Genomic DNA, 22,920 nt, shown 5'->3' on the forward strand with positions numbered 1-22,920 from the left:
CTGGAAAATTGAAAGAGAAATAACATGTGCTTCATTAATTTTCAATTTATAATGGAATATGAGCCAAAAAAGCCATCAGATACACGAAAAATAGAAGATTTATACTAATGGATGTTAAAACTTTCATATATATATATATGTAGGCATGTACTGGAAGATTAATTTTAATATGGTAGTTGCATCTGAAATGCAAACACCATAATGAGGAAAACACAAACTGAAAATGCAGAAAAACTCACATAGATGAACTTAGTATAACAGATCTAACATAAATTGCTGTGTCATAAGGATAAACTCTTTGAAATGTAAGGTACCATGCTAACAAATCACATTACACTTATTAGTCCTTATTAGCACCCTGACCCTTAGGTCTATTTGGTCATCCATGGACACAGGCAACAAAAAGAGGCTGGCTGGAACTGGAATTCAGCTGTCTTTCCTAAGAAACTGTGCCTTGTCCTGAGACTAGAAAACAAGTCATTTGGATAATGAGTTTCTCAGCACTACACATTGTGTATCAATGCACATTAAAGGCAATCATCACAGAGGAAACTGAGTGCAGTACTAACTAGAACCCTTTGTCACCAGAAAATTCTCATTACACCCACAAGATTGGTTTATATTTTTTAATATATTTTTCACAGTATCCCACCAAAGGACAAGCAAAGCAAATGTGGAGCTTGAATTACTGCACTGTTGTCCCCACCTTCTGTGCTTCAGTTTCAGAAGTAAAATTTCCATCCTTAGTCTTAAGTGTCTGACACAACTGGTATGAGTCTCATCAGTTGCAATGAAAAGAAAACTTATGACTGACCCATATAAGAAAAGAAAATTAATCTGAAAAGCAAAATTCCTTGTATTTTTCTCAGTCTCTTAACAAATGGACCAAGGATAACAGGAGTGATAATTACAGGGAAGATTAAATGGTAAAACTATAATCAGAGACAAACTCTTCAGTGTATTTGATACACTATTAGCACCAAAAAATAATGAATTCATAGAAAACAAGAGTGTCAAAAGTATATCCCCATGTATTTAGACCTTATTGTTTGCAGCAAAGGACTGCTGCTTACATGTTGTTTTTGGTTAATTTATTCTTTTCCAGAGCAGAAGCTAGCAAAGAAGTAGAGGCTGTCCACTTTAAAAAAATTTATTTCAAGGGAGGGAAGCCATCTTGAAGAAGCATTTTGATAAAACATGAACAATTCCTTCTCACCATCCTTCACTGAAGTCCAACTGTAAAGCTGGATCAAATAGCACTTTCCTGAAATAAAAATCAGCTCATAAAACGAACCTTATCTTTCTACTACCCAGCTGCTCACTCTTGAAAAGAGAAATAGAAGATAAAAATGCAATTCCATTCCCAAAATGTGGGTAAGAGGAAAAGATTTGCTTGACAGTCTTTAGACTATTCTAGGACAATATCTGTTTCTGATGATGCACAGCGTAGACCCAAGCCTCCCCTCGAACTCCAAGGATGCACACTGTGCCTCAGCACGAGGGGTGGAAGTGGAGCCTGGTGGGGTAAAGAAAGACAGTACAATGCAGAGGACTCTGCACTTGATCCAAATTCCAAATTATGAGAAATAAGCCCATCTGTAATACTAATTACTGCCAACACCTTCCACAGAACAGTTAAGTGGAAAATATCACGGCAAGTGAAATAATTGTTATTTCCATGTCTTTACACTGAGAATCCATGCAGATACATTTATGATAAAAGCCCTTACAGACAAATGGGAAGTCAATGTCACCTGTGATCTCTGATTTACTCAGATCTATCAGGATAAAATTATCCTGAGTACCCTTTGTTGAAAAAAAGTTACTCCTTCATTGAATTCAGATACTGTGACAAGAAGAGATTGCATGAACAAGTAGCTGATCTTTGAATTATCAGAATTTATGTCCTGGACCATAGACAACAACTTAAATAACAAGCAAGTTGATAAAAACATCTATTTAATATTTTGTGAGTTATAGAAAGCAACAAAGAAGCATGATAACAATGAAAAATTATCAGGGTTCTCCAATGTTGTTGTGAATTTTCAGCTTTCATCTCATTTTGTACTTTTCTAATTGTTCTAAAACAGGACACCAGCCTTTTGGTACAATAATGAGAAGTGCACCTGGAAACTAGCAGATGCACACAGTAACTCTACAACTCACTAACAGAGTAGAACTCTGCTGCTGTTAATATATATTTATGCTGCAGGACAGACAAAAGGCCTCAGCTGGGTCCTATGTCCCATTGTGCTGCACATTGTGGAAACACAAAAGGGAACAAAGTCCAAGACCCAAAGGGCTTGCAGTGTAAAAAGATAAGTGATATAGTGAAGAGAAAAGCAATAGGATGCAATCAAAATAGACTGACTTTTTAAATACCTACATGCATTTGTCATCCCTTCAAGCTGCCAAGAGAGAAGAATAATCCTGACCTGCTTCCTCAAATCTACTGTACTCTGTTTAAATATTACTTGCAATGTTAATTGATGCCTGGTTAAGATTCTCCTTTAAAAAAAAAATCCAAAAAACAGTTTCAAACCAATTATATTTCCCTGGATTTTACAACAGCATGCAATTAGAAAGAATAAAATAAAATTAAGTGAAAAGTGAAATAGAACTACCAGTGAGAATGAGAAACACAGTGAGAATGTAGTTATTCTAAGTGAGAATTTAGTTATTCTTGCCCTTGACAATTGTTGGACATATTTTCATACAGACACAGATAATGTCCTTTAATTCCACTTGAGGAGTCTATTCCTGTCAGTTAAACATTATCTAAAGGTCCCTATGGAGGTGTTCGTTTAAAGCTGATGCTGGCACAGTTTTTCACTCTTTTCTAGCCATCTGGTCATATACTGAATTTTCAGCTATTTTATCTAAACCCAAAAGAAGGCTGAAGAAATAAACAAAAATACCAACAACAACAAAAAAAATCTTAGGGTTCAAAGTGACCATAACAATCAAGCCTAAAGTTATGATTTCTTCTTACTCAAAAAATTCACATGAAAGATACTTAATAAAAAAAATACAAAACCTCAAAAGGTTGCAACCTGAGGCTATTTTGAAACCCCTCTCCCTCCCCAGCCCATACGCAGAGCTGTAAACACACTGAGCATTTGTATTGCCCCCTCTTCCCCCACCCCACTCTCCGAAACAATTGATAGAAAATATACATATCCATTCCTTTACATTTAAGACTTAGCATCCCAGAGACTGGCAATCAAAATTATTTTGCATGACATTCCATAAAACCTTTTAAGATCAATTTTTAAACGCTGATGCCTCAGTCCTACGCTTTCTCTGCATTCTGACTTAAACAACAGAATGTGGAAGCTGACTGTCTCATGAAAGCACCCATATAAGAGAACTTGCTACAGTTCTGTACAAATAGAAAAGAGTCCCACTACATTAAAATGAAACCGAATTAGCTTAGCAAACCTCTTTTTTCCTCATGGTCTTCTCTCTTCTCTGTGCAACGTTGTTCCATCTTACACACACACTTAGATGTGCCATAAGTGCTTCTTTTAAAGTGCATAAAAGCTATCCACAGCTCTCCTAAGAATGAAACTGTTTTAATATTTTCTGATCCATGTTCCTGCCACAAACATTCACCGGCAGTATGATAGCTCCAAGAGGAGACATCTGATTCTTGACATTTAAAGATACAATACTGGTGAAAAATAGTGACGCTGTATTAACTGCAAACAGCTTGTGAGGGAGTAGGTGATGTACTCCTAAAATGTATAATCAGAACAAGCAATAATTTCAACCTTTTGATTTTTTTATTTTTGACTCAGAGCCATAAAAAAGAGGAATAGCCTGATAAACAAATCTGGACATGTTACAATAACTGTTTTAATAGAATTTATATTCTATGGCAAAAAGAAAAGTAGGTTGATTTCCTGCTGAAGAAAGTATTAAGGTACCCCATAGTTTCTCAAAAGGGTCTCAAAAGCTTTCTTAAAAAATGAGCACTAAATGAAGGCAAAATTGAAATTACAGAAATCAAAGAATTTGTATCCTGGTAACATTCAGTTAATTGACATTGCAATGCTAAATGAAAGCACTAAAACATCAAATTCCCCATACCCCTACTGTGACAGCCTTATAAATTCAAAAGGTACACAGAAAGGTCTTATTTTTCCCACATGAAAAAAAATCCTGTTCTAACATGAACTGTTACTTTGAAATATTGAATTCTGGACAAAAAAAAAAAAAAAAAAGCTGATATATTTTTAATTTTAGTAGTAGAACCCCTTGTTTGGTGATCAGTGACCTATGGGGAAAGTTGAGACATCAGAGCAAACCTCCATCCCCCACAAACACCTGAGACAAGGCAGAGCACAGTTAACAGTAACCAGCTCTCCACACTGTACCTGGAGGTACTGACATGACCGTTCCTGCTGACACGTCTCTGCCTTCACCACTGTCTGGTCCATGTTAACTGATGCTTTCTGGTAAACTTCACGGGCTCTGCTCACGGTTAATGTAGAGGACCAAGAGCTTTTCTTCATTAACTGGGAGTCCAAATTCACAGGCAGGTTTGCACAGGTAGAGCATTTGACATCATTATTGCTTCTGGAGGACTTCACAGTATGCTCGCTAATAGTGTTATAGGCTTCCATAAAGTATTGGGAAGAAGAGCGATCAGGGCATCTTCCCATGGTCATGACCCCACTGGGACCATGATAAATGCAAACATCATTGTCCAAGTTGTCATCTGAACTCCACCATCCTGATGCATTGGATCTGGGCTTACCTTCTGATCGCCTTTCCTTACTCTTGCTGCGCTTCCCATACCTCATCGTCTGTGACTCCTCCGGGCTTGCTTTCCCCCCATTGACGCTCCCCTTGGATGGTCCTTCCAGCGAGTGGGACTTGGTGAAGAGCTTTTGGACAGAATGAACCAGGTGCCGGATCCTGCCCGGGCTGTCACTGCGGTGCTCCATGGCAGTTCGCTTGTACTGCAGAGTGTGGTACCCATCCCGATTCAGGGGCAGCTGCCGCTCAAACTGGTCCAAAAGGTTGGCAGGAATGCGGTTGGTCTTGTTGGCAGTTCCGTGGGGAACCAGAGCACACTCGTCCTTGAGTTCGTGGTGGGAGCTGTAATGCCTCCGGGGAAACGTGCTGCTGGCAATCTGATCATTGTAGGGCACCATGCACTCCGCCTGGAAAGAGTTCCTTTGAGTGTAGTAAGGGTGGTCTGCGGGGTGGGGGTCCACTGGGTTTAACAAATATGGCTTCCTGTCCTGGTGGTGTGGCAGGCTGTCACAGGCAGGGTCACAGCCAACCCCGTGATGGTGACTGCGGCTGCCAGATAATCCCTTCATCGCTGATGGAAAACGAGTCCCAAAGTCATCTAATACGTATGGCTGTGCGACAGGCAGAACTCAGAGAAAGGCCTAAAAGAAAGAAATACAACAGAAAATGTAAGATATTCAAGCTGAGAGAATAAACAGCATGTGCACAATTAATATTTGGTTTTTTATTGCAAAAGTAACAGAAATAAAAACTCTCAGACTCTTTTTATCCTTTAATCTTTTCCATGTCCAACATGGTGATAAAGATACCTAAACAGTACACAATAAAAATTATCATGTGCCATTAGCTGCAAACAGATGCAAAACAATGTTTCCAATATGAAAAGCAAGATAGATATTGTCACCTCTACGCTAAAACTCAGTCCTGAAAACATTCATGGACAGGGACATCCCAGGATACCTTAACTGCCCAACTGCATATTTTCAAGGCCAAATGGACACATTGAAAAAGATATTTTCTTTAATGGAGCACTTTCTGGGTTTCTTTGGGCCAAACACAAAGCATGGTGCAATTAATGGGAAACCTTTCTCTAACTTCAATGAATTTTTTTTACTCAATCTCCATGTCATCTACCTCGACTGTAATCATCTCAAGGCAACAGCAAAACATTATTTCTGTAAGTTCTTTTCAAATTAAGAGTAAAATAACAATAAATTACACTAACTGTCAAAACAAAGCCAAACCAACTATTTAACATCCTATATATCTGTGAGGTTTGTATTTACTATTTTCTGGCTCCTACTCACTAAAATACCCCATTTTATTCTGCTAATGCACAGCTTGATTTATTTCTCAATAATTTTTCATTATTCTAAGCAGTGTTTATATATCCCTACATACTCCTACCATTAAAAGAACTGGGATAGCCAAACCTTACACACAACAACAGTTAATAACAATAACACTTAATTCTTGATTGCAGTTATTTGTCCCTGAAGTGACTCGCAATGCTGTAGAATATGTATCACAAGAAATTGAAAGCAGAAATCTTCATCCCAAGTGATAAAATAACCACTGTGTTTGAGACCAGATGCCCTCATTTCAGCCGTCAATGCTACCAAAAGTCTGGATGCAACCTATGAGCTACCAAAGTGTATATTATGAGGTTACAGGTGTGGAAAGCAGTCTCATGGTGCCATCTGAGAAGCTGAAGGGCAGAGGACTCCTTAGAGGATGTTTTCTTACACTGCACTTTAATGGGTGTCACTCAGCTACTTTACTCCTTTCTGGCACAGCTAATCACATAAATACTTTTGGAAATGTAGCTCTTGAGATCTTTCTTGGAGTAAAGATAAACATACACAGCAAGCAGGTTTCCACTATGCTCCTCCAGAACTCTCTCAGCTAAAGTTCATGTTTTAACAGGCTGTGGACATTGTACCCATTGGCAAATTGGTAACAATGAAGTTTTCCAAAATAGCATTAAGTTAACGCCAGTCTGGAAAAGCATGCTCTGCACTTCATCTGAACTTATATTTTCTTGTGAATCTGCAGCAAGCCAAACAGGAGGTTTTTTTCAGTATGCTTCAAAGCTAATCTGGACATCCTGCATTTTATTACCCCTCACTGGATCCCTGCAATGCAGAAAATGTTCCTTTTCAGGACACCTTGAATTTAAAAAAAAGTTTTCAAAATACCACAAAAGGCTCTTGAAATATCCCAAATGGATAAGCTGACTGATTTACCTAAAGAGGAAAATGGCTAAAGGCACCTTTAAAAGCATGAAAATAATATATTCAGGGAGCTATACTTGTCAATTACACCGTAGTGACAATCCTTAGCACTTCTAAAAAGAATTTTACATCCCTACCATAGTTTTAAAAAATGATCTATTAGTCTGTGTAATTGAGAAACATCCAAAGGGATGTAGTAGCAGATTAATTAGTAATAGAAAATGTGACTTGAACAAAGACCCCATCAAGCAGAGTACTTCTAAATGATATAGAGACCAAATAAAAAAAATAGTCTAATCTTTGAATATCTTTTGCATATCAAGGTTTATGAAAACAAAAATTCAGACAGTTTTTTTTTATAAATCCATTTGCAATCAAGCAACAGTCCTTAGGATGATGGATAAATTCTCTTAAGGCTAAAAATAGACTAGTGTGCTATAAAAGATAAAAAAAATATTAAACCTTGCCTCAAAGATATGAGAAAAATGTGCAAGAGTACAACTAACTGGGACATGCCCTAAAACAGCAATTTATTTTCATTTTTTCCCTATCTGAATGGCTATGAAATTTTCATATACTGTGGAAAAAAGTAAATGTAGGCAAAGAACCAAAAGTACCAATAATTCACAGCATAGTAAAGTCGTGACAGGCACAGGGGATATAATGGAATTATTGAGAAAATGTAGCTTTAATATACTGATACAGAAAATGGCTGGGATCAGGAATCACTTGATCTGGTTTATAGACTGGGACAGAATATTGTGGAAAACCTTGAAACTAAAAACAAGCTTAAAAGATGGAGCTATGGCTTGACCAATGAGAAGAGCCATGTTACCAGCTGTGTTTTGGATGGACGGGCAATATGGATGCTAAGGAGGATGTGCAAAAAGTGGTAAAAAGTGAAAAAGCTTATGAAAAGTGACATTTGTCTGTATAGAGAGAAAACGACAGGCTTTCAAAAAAATTGTGGAGGAAGATTGGCTAAGCACTGCTATATGAGCTTGGATGGCAAGTAGGATGAAAATGTTTAGGAGAGAAAATACATGTATTTTGAGTCTCAGCTGTCAGTGGATCTTTTATGAGGAAGTACTGCATAAAAAAGTAGAAGATAGATAGGATGATCTGCCCAAAAGGAATCAGATGAACAGATAAGAAGAGTAACAGAGAAAATGCTTGTGAAAGCAAAAGATCATAGATTTATGAAAAATCAGATTTAAAAGAGGTGGAAAAAAAAGAAGAAACAAACAGAGAGTGACAGAAAAATCAAGCCAAAACCAAAAGGGAGAAACCAACCCGTGTAACAAAAAGGAGTGGTGTTAATTTATTCCCAGATTCTAAACTGCTGGATGCATTAAGAGAAGTTTTTTTTTTTTTTTTTTTTGTGGTGAAACAGCACTTAAACATTTATTTTATCATGAAAATTGTGATTAAATATTCCCACATAAGCATTTACTAGAATATAGCTTCATTTTACCTTAACTGTATTATTGCTGCCAGAGCACTGAAAGAGCAATGAACTAGGAAAAAACCCAATCATGTACCATAGTGCACCTTCCAGGAAGGAAAGAATAAGTATTGAAGAAAGTAGTGTTGCTTTTCTTAAATATTTAGTGGACAATTATTCTGCACAAATTCACTCCAAACACAAAACCTAAACGACTCTCACACCTCAATCCTGTTTTAATACATTAATATATGTCTAGGAAAAATTTCTGTCCTACAGTCTCTGATTTCATCAGTATTCTTCTGAGAATATGCATCATATTCCATAATTGTGTTATCTGAACCTATACTTCAATGTTTAGTGCAATTAGCAGCTGGAGACAGGGCTGTCTGTTCATGCAATGAGTAGTGATAAGAAGCCAATTAAGGATGTTGTTTTATTGGTATGTTTTGGTCAAAACAAGAACACTTAATTATTCATGGAATAGGGCAAGGCAATTGATGAACACATTAATAATCAGTGCAAATAGCAGTTCTATAGACAGCAGACCAAAACTACTTGATGGCATAGGAATAAAGGAGATGTTAAAGAGATACAGCATTGTAAGGATGAAGAACCCTTACTACTTTCAACATTCATGTTACATTTGCTTTTGTTTTCTTGAGGATGCCCTTGATAAGAATAATACAAATATATTAATCCTTGTCCCTAATGTGATGTCCCTAATGCATAACAATTTCCTGGAATAACCTAGTGGCTAGAAAAACACCTATTTAAATCCTATGTAATTAAAATTAAAATAAATGCAAAATAACAAAACCTGAATGTAGAAATCACCTTATTCTTTTACAAATTTCATTTAACTATATTGTCTACTCATGTGTTCCAAATTTACTCATAAAGCACATCTTTGAGGAATATATTCTTTCCCTTAGATATATGTTCAACCTTCTGTCTTAGAAAAGATTTACTGATATGCCCTTGAGCCCCTCCAGCTTCATCCAACAAGACTGCAGAATATGCTGGGGCAGAGGAAGGACTCCTCTTCTTGAGCAGCAGCACTCCTTGTCTCCCTGTTCCACTTAGAGGTGGAAGAGGTAGACCAAAGGAAGGAGGGAGGGGTGGGAGGATGGTGTTTTACTTTTCATTATCCTCTTCTGATTTTGACCGGTAATAAATTCATTTAGCTTCCCCAAGCTGAATCTGTTTTCACTGTTACCCATTGTGGTAATTGGTTTGTGATCTCTCCCTGTCCTTATCTCAACTCATGAGACTTTTGTTTTTTTTCTCCCCAGTCCAGTCATGGAGGGGAGTGATAGAATGACTTTAGTGGGCACCTGACATCCTGCCAGGGTCAATACCCCACAGGCTGATGGACTTGTGGTTGCCTGGGTGCTCCTTCTTGCCCCTTTTTGGAGGCAGGGATAACCTTTGCTTTCCTCTAATCCTCAGATACCTCTACTGACTGCCATGACCTTTTAAGATGATTGAGAGTGGTCTGGCAATGATGTTCACCAGTTCTCTCAACACTCTTGGCTGCATCACATTCCATCAGGGTCCACGGACTTTCTGGATGTAAAGTTTTACTCCATGGTCGCTAACCCAATCCTCCTCAACCATGGGGAAGTCTTCTTTTTCCAACAGAGAAGTCACCAACAGAGACACCCTAATTAGGCATAATAACAGCCACAGAACCATGGGTCTAATATCTTTGTCTGCTCAGAGACCAAGGAGTGAGTGATGTTGATTTTTTTTATTATTGTTTGGTGAGTGTGGTTCTTCTAAGATACCATTCAAAGAGTCAGATGACACTTCCAAATCTTCAGGTGTCTGCCAGGTCCAGAAATTGAAGCACTGGGACAGAGGTGGAAGACATAATGTGCAAACATGTAATGCATTCACTTGTATGTTCAACTCTGAGTGAGGAGGGCATTTAATCATATGCACAAATTGAACCAATGATGCTTCTTAGCAGTACTGTTTATAGTTGTGCTCTCATTTTATGCTCTGTGGTAAACAAAGATAGGTTCTGATTTCCATACTAAACTCCCAAGGTTCTCAGAATTTGCTTATTTATCTAATCCCACACTATGGAATGCTCTCAGTACAATTCCTTTCCCCAGTTCTCAAAATTTACAAACAGATGGAAAATATGATTATGGTAGAAACTTCCACATGCTCTTCATGCAGAACATTGCATTATTGCAAAGGTCTTGATATTTTGAAGCCCTTATGTGGGGCCTTTTTGTTACATTGCATCACATTAATGAAAATCTAGACATCAATAAAAGGATATATATTCTAAAATTCATCTGTCCACATATTTTATTAAAGGTGTTCAAAAGAAAATGAGGTCTCAAATTATCTCCCTAATACATTTTGGCATGTAATATGAACAATTCAGTGCCTTGGGTAAAACTCTCAAAAGAACATCTAATTTTTGCTTCTGTGTCAGCAATCACACCAGACAAGTGATATTTACAATATAATTTAATCTTGAACAGTGGACAGGGAGTCATAAAGAGAAATATATTGGCCAGTGAACTCATTCCAAGTGCATGGGGAGATCAATAAATGGAAGAAACTGGGGAGAAAAAAAAAACGTAATTAAGCTTTAGCTGATCTTGAGAAGGCCCTTGTGAATGGTATGCATATCAGAAAAAAAAAAAACAAGAAGAGAGGCATCCCACCAATGGCATAAAAAAAACTGGTGGGGTTTTTTTTCTGTCTGCATCCAACAATTTTTAGTTTGCATATATTTGTGGTATCAGGTATCAAATTTAAATTTGACTGCTGTTTCCATCCATGTGCTTTTGGTGAACAACTGTGGTGGTCAGCACCAGAAGAGTATGTGCCTAAAAGTTTTGGGCTTGGCTTTACTTTCTTCATCTCTGTGTCTAAAAGCAAGTTGATTCGCCACAAGGAGTGTCACAAAATCTGTACTCACTAAGGTAACCAAACACATAATTAACCTCTGAGTCATATCTAAATACACTACAAAGTCTGCAAGATTCTAACAGTCATATGTCAGCAAAATTTTGACACAAAGAGACCAATTTTTTCAATGCTCTCAGGAGTGTGACTGGCAACAGGCACAGGATTGCATGCAAAGATCTTGGCTCTACAAAAAGAAGTACTAAACTGTGATTGTCTGCTCTTACACTCTCCTCATTTGCACACAAATTCACAGTAAAAAAAAATTCTGATCTGCTTCAGTGAGTAATAATATACAGTGCAATTAGACTACTCATTACTTTCCTGTGGTGTAGGACAGAGTCTGACTCGACAAGGTGCAGCTGGAGAGCCTGTTGTGAATTCAGAACTGCCAATGGACATTTTCTTCTCCCAGGAAGAAAACAAATAGGATATTAAGTCTGTATAATGTGCAAGTAATATTTAGTTGAATCATTTAATAAATGTCATATAGGCAGTGTTGAAGCATATACCTCATACCCAAATTTAGATGTTGCATTTTAACCTCCTCAGTCTGGAGGATGATAAGCTTTATGACCTTAATATTTTTTTAAGCAGAATTTGCAATGCATTCCCAGAATGCTTTGTCTGGAGAAAGAGCAAAAGGGAATGAAAAGGAAGATACACCAAAATTGGGAATCAGGTTAGCATGTACTTACCTGGGCTGCTCTCTTTTAGGTACCTTATTGTTGCACCTAAGTTTGCAACTCTATTTTGCTTGCTGTCTTCAGAAGATTTCTTAATATGAAAGGATTACAGTAACTATTTTCTATCAATTGCAAATAATCAATAAAATATGGGTGTCTTCTACTATCTCTGGATAACAAAAGGAAGCAGGTATGAGGGACAGGTCAAATATTCCTACACCACTGGCATCTGATAAAAATAGAGGGGCTATCGCAGTGGCATAAAACACACCATTAAATGACTAATACAGATACAGAGGTATCAGGTATGTGTCTAGATTCCTGCAGCCTGGTCAGTTACGGATGTCAAAGGTTTATATTTCTTGTAGGAATAAAGTGATCAGCAAATAAAACCTAAAAATTCATTTTTTCCTGGCAAAGGCAAATAAATTCATGGTCTTCAATGTGGTCACATAGTGAAAATGGACATTTTTGTACTAAAAGAAGCTCTTGATCCTCATTGCAAGGGCACCAGCATGACTGAGTCTAGGAGCCACTATAGCTACTAGCAACTAACAGGGATGGAAGCTGCTGATCAGGGCTTGCACCAACATTACACAAATCCCATCTGCACAGGTTATGAACTCATTTTCTACCAGCTTTTAAAGTGTTTTGCAATTCTGTAGCATGGCAGTGGGACAGGTATCACAGTTAAATTTTTGCCTGAGCTACAGATTTTCATGCTCTCTAAAGCTTTTCTACAGGTGCATTGAAAAAACAATATTCACTGTAAAGCCAGGGAACTGACATTAGTCCTATGCACTACACTCCACTCAAGACAGCTGAGAATCCATACTTTGACTTCTATGGTGGCAGTGACAGTGTGATTGCATAATTACATGACTTTGCTGGTCTTGACCAGTAAATCTCATGATTTAAACTGTCTCTAAGCTTTTTATTCCTTGCTATTTAGAGAACAAGTGAAACATTATGTTAAATATTTTTTGCTCCATGGAAAATCACTCAATTTAATGAAACATAGTTTTACAAGACTTGTCTGCAGCTTCAGACTTACAAACCCCGATCTCATTTAGCAGAAATAGTGATGATTTCTTTGAGAAAATATTCTTCCAAGTACACTATAATATATTAAGTCCAAGCAAAAGTGGATGCTACAAAAACATACAAGCACCAGAATGTCTATGCTTGCAGATGGTCTCCTATCTTGGCTTTCAGTTCATAACTCTGTTTGAATGGTGCCTTCCCTGATCATCTGTTGTTCAGCCCAGAAATTAATGAAAAAGTGTCTTAGTGGAGAAACTCCATGGAAATGCCACAGAAGTTCTGTGAAGACCAAGGATAAGAGTTGTACAGACACTGCTTTTCACAGAATGACAATCCAGGCCATATTAGACACTACACTAGCCCACTGGTTAACTCCCACTAGCCCACCAGAAAGAATCTGCAAAGCCTCAGAGAAACTGTCCCACATCACAACTATGAGTAAGAACATCCTGGAAAATTCACTTCATAGTCATTTTGGTATTATGGACCTTTAGCTGTAGCAACAAATGTCACCACTAAGATCACCCTGCTTGGTCATGGATATATTCCAAGCTCCGTGTGCCCAAGCCAGGTTTTCTCCAGTGAGGCAGTAGGAAAAGAGGAGAGGTACACAATTCCAAGAACATTCTGCTCATATGCAAGACCAGCTAACTCCTACATGGGAGAAAACTGACTCCTGGGAGAAACAGGAAGAAACCTTCTCTGAAGGTGTGAGATAAAAGAGCTCAGCCAGCAGGGCAGAAAACTCATTGGTAGAAAATGCTTAGATCAAAACTTAATATTTTTAATTTCAACATCTCAGCTCAATGTAAAAGTAAAAACCAGTAATTGTGAGCTCAGTTAGGCATAGAATATGAAACACCTGATTAAAAGGCAGACAGTAACAGTATTCTTCATTTCCTAAAACATTGCTGTAGTACTGAACTTCATGAATTTAAGGTTTAAAAAGCACACAAGCAACTAAAATCAGAAACAAATCCCCACATTAGCTGTGGTATATAAAATGCAACGTGTTAACCGCCTACAGTAACTGATCATTATTTGTTATTACACAGTAGAAGAAATGGGAATACTTTCGAGTTTTATAGCAATGCTATGAAATACAGTTAGATTTGGCAGAACTCTTAAGCTGCTTACTCAAATAAACTTTTCTCATTTCACCTCTATAGGCACATAAAAGTAATAAGAAACCTTAAAATCTTTTCAGAGGGAAATATTTACCACAAATATTTTCTCAAGTGATTTTAGCAACCATTTTTAAGGAGGACTATTTTTCACAGAATTCCAGAAAACAATTTTGAGCTATGGCAAACTGGGAAATAAATCTTAATTTACAGAGAATGCCTGAAAAAAATTACTGGTGCTTTCAAAAAGCTTCTTATCAAGTAAGGAGTAAAATGTGACAGCAAAAGGAAGAGAAAGTCTGTGGGCAAAATTTTCTTCCCCAGGCATGGCACAAGACAGTGGCTGCATCCCCTCTGGGACACAATTCTGCCCTTGAACAGAGGATACAACTTTTCTTCTTCTGCTTTGAGCATTCATTCAGTTCCACCTAAAACACCAAACCACCAGATACATTTAATCTATTAATTTACAACAGCAAATAATTTAAAAGTTTCAAAGAACCCCTATAACAGTAAACTTCATTTTTGGCTATGATTCTGACTGTAAACATAAAAAAGTAAAAAAATAATATTTCAGACTTTTCTGCTATTATTTATGAACAGGGAATTTGCTTCTACTGTGCTCATGCCTTTTTTTTTTTTTTTTTTTTTGGCACTTTTTCCAATAAATAGAACCAATGGTCTGCACATATCTGGATTTAAAGGTTAGAGAATACTTCTGAGACATTTATCTTCAACTTCTTTTACATATGTTTACTTGTGCATACAAATCACACATGATAAGAATTTGATTGTAGGAACTATGTTTTTCCAATAAAGAATCAGAAAAGGATTCTATTAATAAACAAGTAAAATTGAAACAAAACTTAATTACTGCATACAAATTAATGAACCCCTGCAAACAGACTAAAAACTATTTAGTGAATTAATATTTTCTAAATAGTGAACATGCCTTAAACATTGCAGAGAAAGCTTTCAGAATAGCTTTTAAGTCAGGAAGAGGCAAAAATAACTGAAAAAATTATTTGATGAAATTAGATATTATGAATAATAATCTGATGTTGGACTGCCAAGCAGAAAAAATTAAAAAAACATGCTTATAAGCTAGAATAACAAAGGTCAGCTTTTCAATGCTACAGAATTTAACTGTGACTTGTTTACTTCCACAGTTTGTGACTGATCTTTTACCAGATTGATGAAACCACACTGTGAGGAATATGGTGGTGGTACCCTTACATTAGATGCCACCTAAAATGCTTATGCATGAACTTCACATCCATGTTTTCAAGAAATGCAGATTTGAAGATGATTTCTCTTCACTATGTGCATACCGTACAGAAGCTCATCACAAATGACTGTGCAGAGATACACAAAATGGTAAAGGAACATATTACACCTGAAGTATGTTTGATTTCATCAGCACATTAGGCATTTTCACTCTTGGGGGCTCAGAGGGAATACCAAAGCACTGGATGCTGTTATTTTATAATAGCCTTGTCAGACCTTCACACATGGCTGACATGAAACACAATAATAAATAGTGAAATTAAAACTTTTCTTTATATAGAGAGAGTAAAGAAGTCAAAATCAAGGAAAACATCCTCAAGAATATTTTCATTTCACTTCAATTTTGCTGTATTAAGAAGCATTCACTGATACAGAAAAATTGAAGTGAGGGAGGGAGTGGAAGAGAAAGCACTAAAAGAAAAGGACGAAGAGGAAGTATGGGCTTAATTTCTTTTCTTTTGCATGCTACTATTTCCAGCAATGCCCTGATTGATGTAACTTCACAGATCTCAATGGAATTGCTCCTGAGACGAACATGAATATTATGAAACGAACTTAATTTCTGCTTTTAATATTTGATGGCTCAAAGAAATAGTATAGAGTAAGTATTCTCCATCGTATGAAGTAGGTAGAATTTTAAAACTATTAATAATGCACATTAAAGGACAATGTTATTGGTAAATCAGTGCTTCATCACACAAAACTACCATAAATGAAATACACTTTAAGGAACACCTGAAATTTAATTTACATGCAATTGCAAATGATAGAGTGTTCATATACTGGAATACTATACACTTTAAAGTGAAAAGCTTTATATCTAGGTTCTACTGCAAAGCATCTTGTCATGAGTATTTTAAAAAAACCCAAAGAAGTAGTGCATTTGAAGTTATTTTTAATTAAAAGAAGTTCTACTATTCTGTAAAAAAAACCCTGCAGAGTAATATGCAAATGTGCAATAAATATTTCAGAATAAATACTTCAGAAAAATGTTTTTTTAGAAGAGTAACACCATAAGCAGGCTACCATATATATCAAACCAGTAATATATGCAGAACTTATTGTTCATTCCTTGTTGTTTACTCCTCCCAATTTAATCTAATTTAATTTCAAGGTAAAGGGTAAGTGCTTTCTACAATTTACTTTAATTTGTGTACTAAAAAGACATACTCCCTTAAACCTGAATAAAAAGCACAAAGCCTTTTAACTTTATTACATCTTTCAGCTATTCAACTGAAATAACATCTTTCCCCTCAAAATATGAAGTTCATCCTAAATTAAATGGTAACATTATTGTGTAAGTTCAGGAAAAGCCACAGTGGGCTAAGCTGTTTGTCCTCATACATGTCCTCATGTTTTTCCTCATGATGCTTTTAAAAAACATCCATAACTGCTACTGTGGAGTTACAATTTATTGCTGACATAGAGTACACCTTGTGTAAAGATAGCAGATCTGATTTTAAAGCTATGAAGTAACAGAATCTGCCTCATTTCCAAGAAAGTTGTTCTGATAATTAGCCACTGATACATAGCTGCAGGCTAAATGTGTCCAATATCCACTTCCAGCTAATAGCTCTGGCGATTTTTCAATAAACCTTTTCAGAAGCCCTTACCATGAGCCATGTTCTCACCTCCTGCTGAGACAGAACTATTTCATGCCCATGGGTACTTTATACATTTCATAACACATACAGTTCTTGTCAGATATACAAGTAAATTGTTAGGCTCTATCAGTACCTGCAGATTTGTTGTGAATTCCTCAGTCTACAAAGAATTTAACTGAGATTGGACACGTTAACCTGTGTTTTCACAAATGTAACTCAGGATCGTGCCCAATGTTCAAGTAAACTAATTTTATTTTTCTTTCATGTTTTCAGCCACTACTTTTTAGCAATGTTAAATCTGTACTGCAGAAACAAAATTACACTACCCCCCTAAAACAGTAGCTGAATCTGAAATTGCATATCTGCCCTCTCTCTTGGGAAGTTCACAGTAAAGGCAGACTGGTTGATGGTTATCCATTCTGACAGTCAGGCTGACCGCTGCCGAAACAGCAATGCGTGTGAGCAATGGCAAAGCAACAGGACACATTGCTTAGAGAAACTGTACTGCTGCAACTGAAATATTCAGTGTACTTTCAGAGTGTGCATTTTAAGGCACTGTAGAGAAGGTCCAAAGAAGGAGTATTGTAAGATAACATGGATGGTGGGTTTCAGAAAGGTATGATTCTGGTGGTACTACCTTCCAGCAGACGAATACAGAATACCAGTTTCAGTAATATCCATTTTGAAATTATTTGAGCATGAATTTTATTTAAAATAAAAATATTTTAGCTTTTAAAAAAACTTCTTTTAGGTTGTATATGACAAGTGCTTGAGGGATATTAGTAAACTAATAAGATGAAAGATGATGAAACAAAACTCTACAAACTCACTGAAATCACACCACATAAAAACACAGATCCAGCAAACACAGTTAATCTTTACATGACTGAATGAAATGGCTTGTCTCTGGCTGGATGCCAGGCACCTACCAAAGCCTTGCTAACACTCCCCTCTAGAACTGGACAGAGGATAGAAAATAGAATGAAGGATTCATGAGTTGAGATAAGGACCAAGAGAGATCACTCATCAAATGTTGTCATGGGCAAAACAGACTTTTCAATTTAAATTTTAAATTTAATAATATTTTGTTAGTGATAAACTCAATTTAATATTGAATTTATCACTAACAAAATCAGAGCAGGAAAATAAAAAGTAAAATAAGATCTTAAAAACACCTTCCCTCCACTCGTCTTTCCTTCCCAGGTCTAACTCCTCCCCTCAGTGATGTAGGGAGATGGAGAATGGGGGTTATGGGCAGTTCTTCCCACATTGTTCCTGATGCTGCTTAGGGAGAAGAGTCCTTCCCCTGCTCCAGCATGGGGTCCCTCTCACAGGACAAAGTTCTCCATGACCCTCTCCAACATGAGCCCATCCCACTGGAAACAGTTTTTCACAAACTGCTGCCACATGGGTCACTCTTCCACAGGGTGCAGTTCTGCCATTCCTCAGGCACAAACTGTTCCAGGGTGGGTACTGGGTCAGAAATCCTGCCAAGAGACTTGTTTTAGCATGAGCTCCTCTATCCACGGCTCTGCAGGCCCTGGCCAGGACCCTGTGCCAGCACAGGCCTCCCATGGGTTCACAGCCTCCTCTCAGGCATCCACTTGTTCCAGCATCAATCTCCTCCATGGGCTGCAGCTGGATCTCAGCATCCCTGTGCTCCTCCATGGGCTGTGGGGACACAGCTGCCTTACCATTGTCTACACCAAGGGCTACAGGGGAATCTCTGCTCTGGCTCATCCTTCCTTCTCCAGTGCCCCTGTTGTCTGCAGCATTGTTCCTCCCACATATTCTCATCCTGATCTTCTTTGGTTGCAATTACAGATGCACAATAAATTCTTTTTCTTCTTCTTAAATATGATATCACTACTATTTCTGATTGTCTTAGCCTTGGCCAGTGGCACATCTATCTTTGGAGATGTCAGGGATTGGCTCTGCTGGACATGGAGGAAACTTCCAGCAGCTTCTCATGGAAGCCACCGCTGAAGCCCCTCCAGAGCCTGGCCATGCAAACCCAGTACGTTCTACCCCACACCTCTGAAAATCATATATTTCAGAATTATCACTAAAATTCACATTCACAACACAACCTACCCTTGCATCAACAAATACAACCAAATTAACAAAACAAAATTCCTTGCACAAGACCCAAAATAACATCATCACAACACAGAAAAAAAGAGGACAATTTACACAAAATTCAACCTTTGTCCATTCACCACAATTATGACAAAAATTCCCCATGATCAATCCACTCTTTGATGTTGTTCATGATTTGTTTTGCCCTTTACTTCTCCCAATTACTGTCTTTATCTCAAAATCCTTAAGACCCCATGTTTTGGCACCAAAGCCCCTGTAGTGGATTGACCCTGGCTGGATGCCAGACACCACTAAAGCTTCTTTATTACTCCCCTTTGCAACTGGACAGGGGAGAGAAAAATATAATGATGTTATCCACACCTTTCTAGCTACCAATGCAAAGCACAACACTTTGAGACCTGCTATAGAAAAATGAGCTCCATTTCAGCCAGACCCAATACAGTGAATATGCTGAGAGTTTAAAAGGAATGATCCTATTTTTAAAATGTTTTTCATTATTAGGATAAGTACTTTATTGGCTGACAATAAAGCTGTGCTTAGAAGAGTCTTGCATGCTTTTAAAAAGTCATTCCTCTCTTTTCCTAAATGAAAAGAGACTTGCAGGTCAAGTGTATATGTAGAGAAAGTTCAGAATAAAACTCTGGAAACAGCATGAAGGGTCTGTGATGTCTTCTACTCTAAGTGAATAGGAAGAAACCTGCTAGGCCTGCTAAGCCTGTTAATATTGCTTGAGTTCTGTAGGACTTAAATGGATTTAAAAGGAAGTTTTTTTATGGGTTTTATAGAGCAGTTCAGAGTATGATCTCAGACAGTTACAAAGTCCATCTTGAAGTCTACAGAAGAGATGGTGTACAAGAACAATAATGTTCTGTTAAGCATTATTTGCCAGGCTTGCTCAGTAATAAGGTTTATACAATCCCCCATCTGTGCGCTCATGCCCATTCTTCCACCCACTACCCTACCTCCTGCCCTGCCTCCCTGCTTCACGTTAAAACTGGCAGGGGTTGAAATATAAGATTTGTATGACCCCTGGAAGTTTTGGAAAGAGAAGCAAATCCCACCTGTTTCCTGACACTGGGAAAAAGCATAAAAGAAGCTGAATTTTCTCTAGAAATTAGTTACACTTGGATCTTTTTTGGCTCCAGTGGCACAAGGTACCACAGACACAATCCATTGACAGGACCTTGTCAAGCTGCACAGTGTTGGAAATAGTGGCATCTGAAGATAAAGAATAGGAGCAAAAGACACAGAGAGCATCATGCATCCTCCAAGCTCTCCCTTTTCTTTCAGTATCTGATAGCCTCCCAAGTACACTGCTTGGGAACCTGGGAAAGTCAAGGAGCTCCATGGAGTGATCCCATCTCAGGTTTCCTGCAGGAACTGCTGTCATGCTCAGATGTGGACACCTAATTTTCTCCCATTGATCCTGCAGTTTGAATCCTCTCAGCTGACTGAGCACCTCCTACTTTACTCTTACAGCAGACTTTGGTAGTGCTCAGGTTGATTTGACCTCAGTTAATTCTCACCTTACTGGGAAGTGTGAAAAAGAACATTTTTTCTCTTTAGTTTTGAACAGTGTGTCATTATTTGGACTGAGTACGCAGCCATATTTTCTGTAATTTTCTCATAAAATTTTGAACTCAAGTCTGATTGAGACAACCATAGATGACTACATTCTTACAGGTCTCATAAAAAATAGGAAGTCACACCACAGCTGAACATTTAGAAGTTCACTTCTCATAACTTTTTTATTCCTGTGTCCTTTTAATTCCTGTGTCCTGTCTTGCTCAGGGCAAGATCCTTCACATGTGTCAGGGCAATTCCAAGAACAAATACAGGCTGGGTGAAGAATCAATAGTGAGCAGCCCTGCAGAGAACTTGCAAAGTGTTGGTTGATGAGAAGCTCAACATGACTCAACAATGTGCATTTGCAGACCAGGAGGCCAGCCCACATCCTGGGCTGCCTCCAAAGCAGCATGGGCAGCAGGGTGAGGGAGATGATTCTCCCACTCTGCTCTGCTCTAGTGAGACCCCACCTGCAGTACTGCTGCCAGCTCTGGGCACCTGAAAGTTAAGAAAGACATAGACCTGTTGGAGTGAGTCCAAAGGTGGGCAACATAGATGGAGAGAGGGCTGAAACACTTCTCCTATGAATACATGTTGAGAGTGGAGTTGTTCAGCCTGGAGAAGATCACAGTACCTAAAAGGGGTTGACAAGGAAGATGAAGTGTGATTTTTTACAAGGGCATGGAGTGATAGAACGAGGGTGAAAATTCAAAGAGGGTAAATTTAGATTAGGTATTAGGAAGACATTCTTGTGAGGATGGAGAGGCACTGGAACGGGTTGTCCTGAGAGGTTGTGGATGTCCCATCCTTGGAGGTGTTTGATGGATGGGCCTCTGAGCAACCTGGTCTAATGGAAGATGTCCCTGACTGTGGCAAAGGGTTGGAAATGATTTTTAAGGTCCCTCCCGACTGAAATAATTCTATGATTCTATGAATTATGACAATTGTAAAAAAGCATTATGTCTATCTCCTTTTCATTAATATTCCTTTTTTTTTTTCATAGACAGAAGCTCAAGAAACTGGAATGTGTTGTCGAATAAAGCTTTTTGGATTAGAATTCTACAGTACATTTTTTAATGGGTGTTCTAAATCAAAAATTGTACTAATAGAAACACTTCTGTTAACATATCTGTTAATATTCTACTAAAAGAGTATGTTATTATAGCAAGTCTGAGTATTCCACAGTCATGAAGGTAAAAAAAAGAAAAAAAAAAATCTTTTGTACTTCAATTCCAGTTCACCCATATTCTTAAAAGTAGCTAAACCAATCCCTGACATCTGGAAATACAAGCTGTCAAAGTTTATCAGTCATTGTTTCACACACTGTAAATCTCATCCAACTGGAGAAATTCTGAAGGTTGTAATATTGTCTTGCTCTGCTCACACTGGAGTGATTTTGCTCTGGGTGATGCCTGTGTTCCTCAGCACAACCTTTGACCTCCTCCTGGAGGTTGATACCCCCTTCTCGAAGCAATAGGGTTGCTGTAGCATCCTGCTCTGGTTAATTTGGTGGAGTTGTACTCACATTTAATAGGCAAACTGCAGAAATCTCAGACGAGATAGTCACAGGCTTCTGCCTACTCCTTCTCACATGGCAAATAAAACTGTTGTTACCAGACTTTGTGGTTGCTGCTCTCCCACGGCCTAAAGTCTCCAGCAATTGTTCATGTTGGTTTTCCTCAGCCCTAGTTGTGATTAGAAAACAGGCTGGGAACAAGAACGCAAAGAAAGAAGTTTTCTTAAAAAAGCACTGAGTAACAAAGTTACATTTATTCTCCTAATCTGACAATTTTCATGGCATTGGTCATCCACAGTATGGCTAAAAGCAAGATGTCATATATAAAATCTACCTGGAATGCAATCACTCTGCAGGAATGTTCAACAATGAACTTAACACAAGGCTCCTGTTTCAAATATCTTCTAATGACCAGCTAGATGCCCTTTGTGAAACTAGAATAATTGGCAAATTGTTTTCTTATTCTCAGTAACTGGATATTTTTTTTTGAACATTTAATTATAGGACTTTTTTCAAGCTGGGTGCATTCCTAAATGAATGTAGATTTTTTTTTGTTGTTGTTTATTTTAAGGGATATTATTTTTCCCTTTTCTTCCAAGCATAACTTCACAGATAAT

General features: G+C 37.8%; 1 protein-coding gene across 9 annotated transcripts in view; it reads right to left on the reverse strand.

The window, feature by feature from the left end:
* Nucleotides 1-22,920, reverse strand: part of DLGAP1 (DLG associated protein 1) — a 403,998-nt gene that overhangs the window by 137,928 nt on the left and 243,150 nt on the right. For all 9 annotated transcript variants that reach the window (XM_031504012.2, XM_021525230.3, XM_021525223.2 and 6 more), the window contains one exon: nucleotides 4,380-5,405. In XM_031504012.2, the coding sequence (XP_031359872.1) occupies nucleotides 4,380-5,333 (954 nt within the window). In that variant the 5' untranslated portion in view covers nucleotides 5,334-5,405. The remainder of the gene's footprint in view (nucleotides 1-4,379; nucleotides 5,406-22,920) is intronic.

This window comes from Lonchura striata, chromosome 1 (assembly GCF_046129695.1).
Source record: "Lonchura striata isolate bLonStr1 chromosome 1, bLonStr1.mat, whole genome shotgun sequence".
Taxonomy (NCBI): Eukaryota; Metazoa; Chordata; class Aves; order Passeriformes; family Estrildidae; genus Lonchura; species Lonchura striata.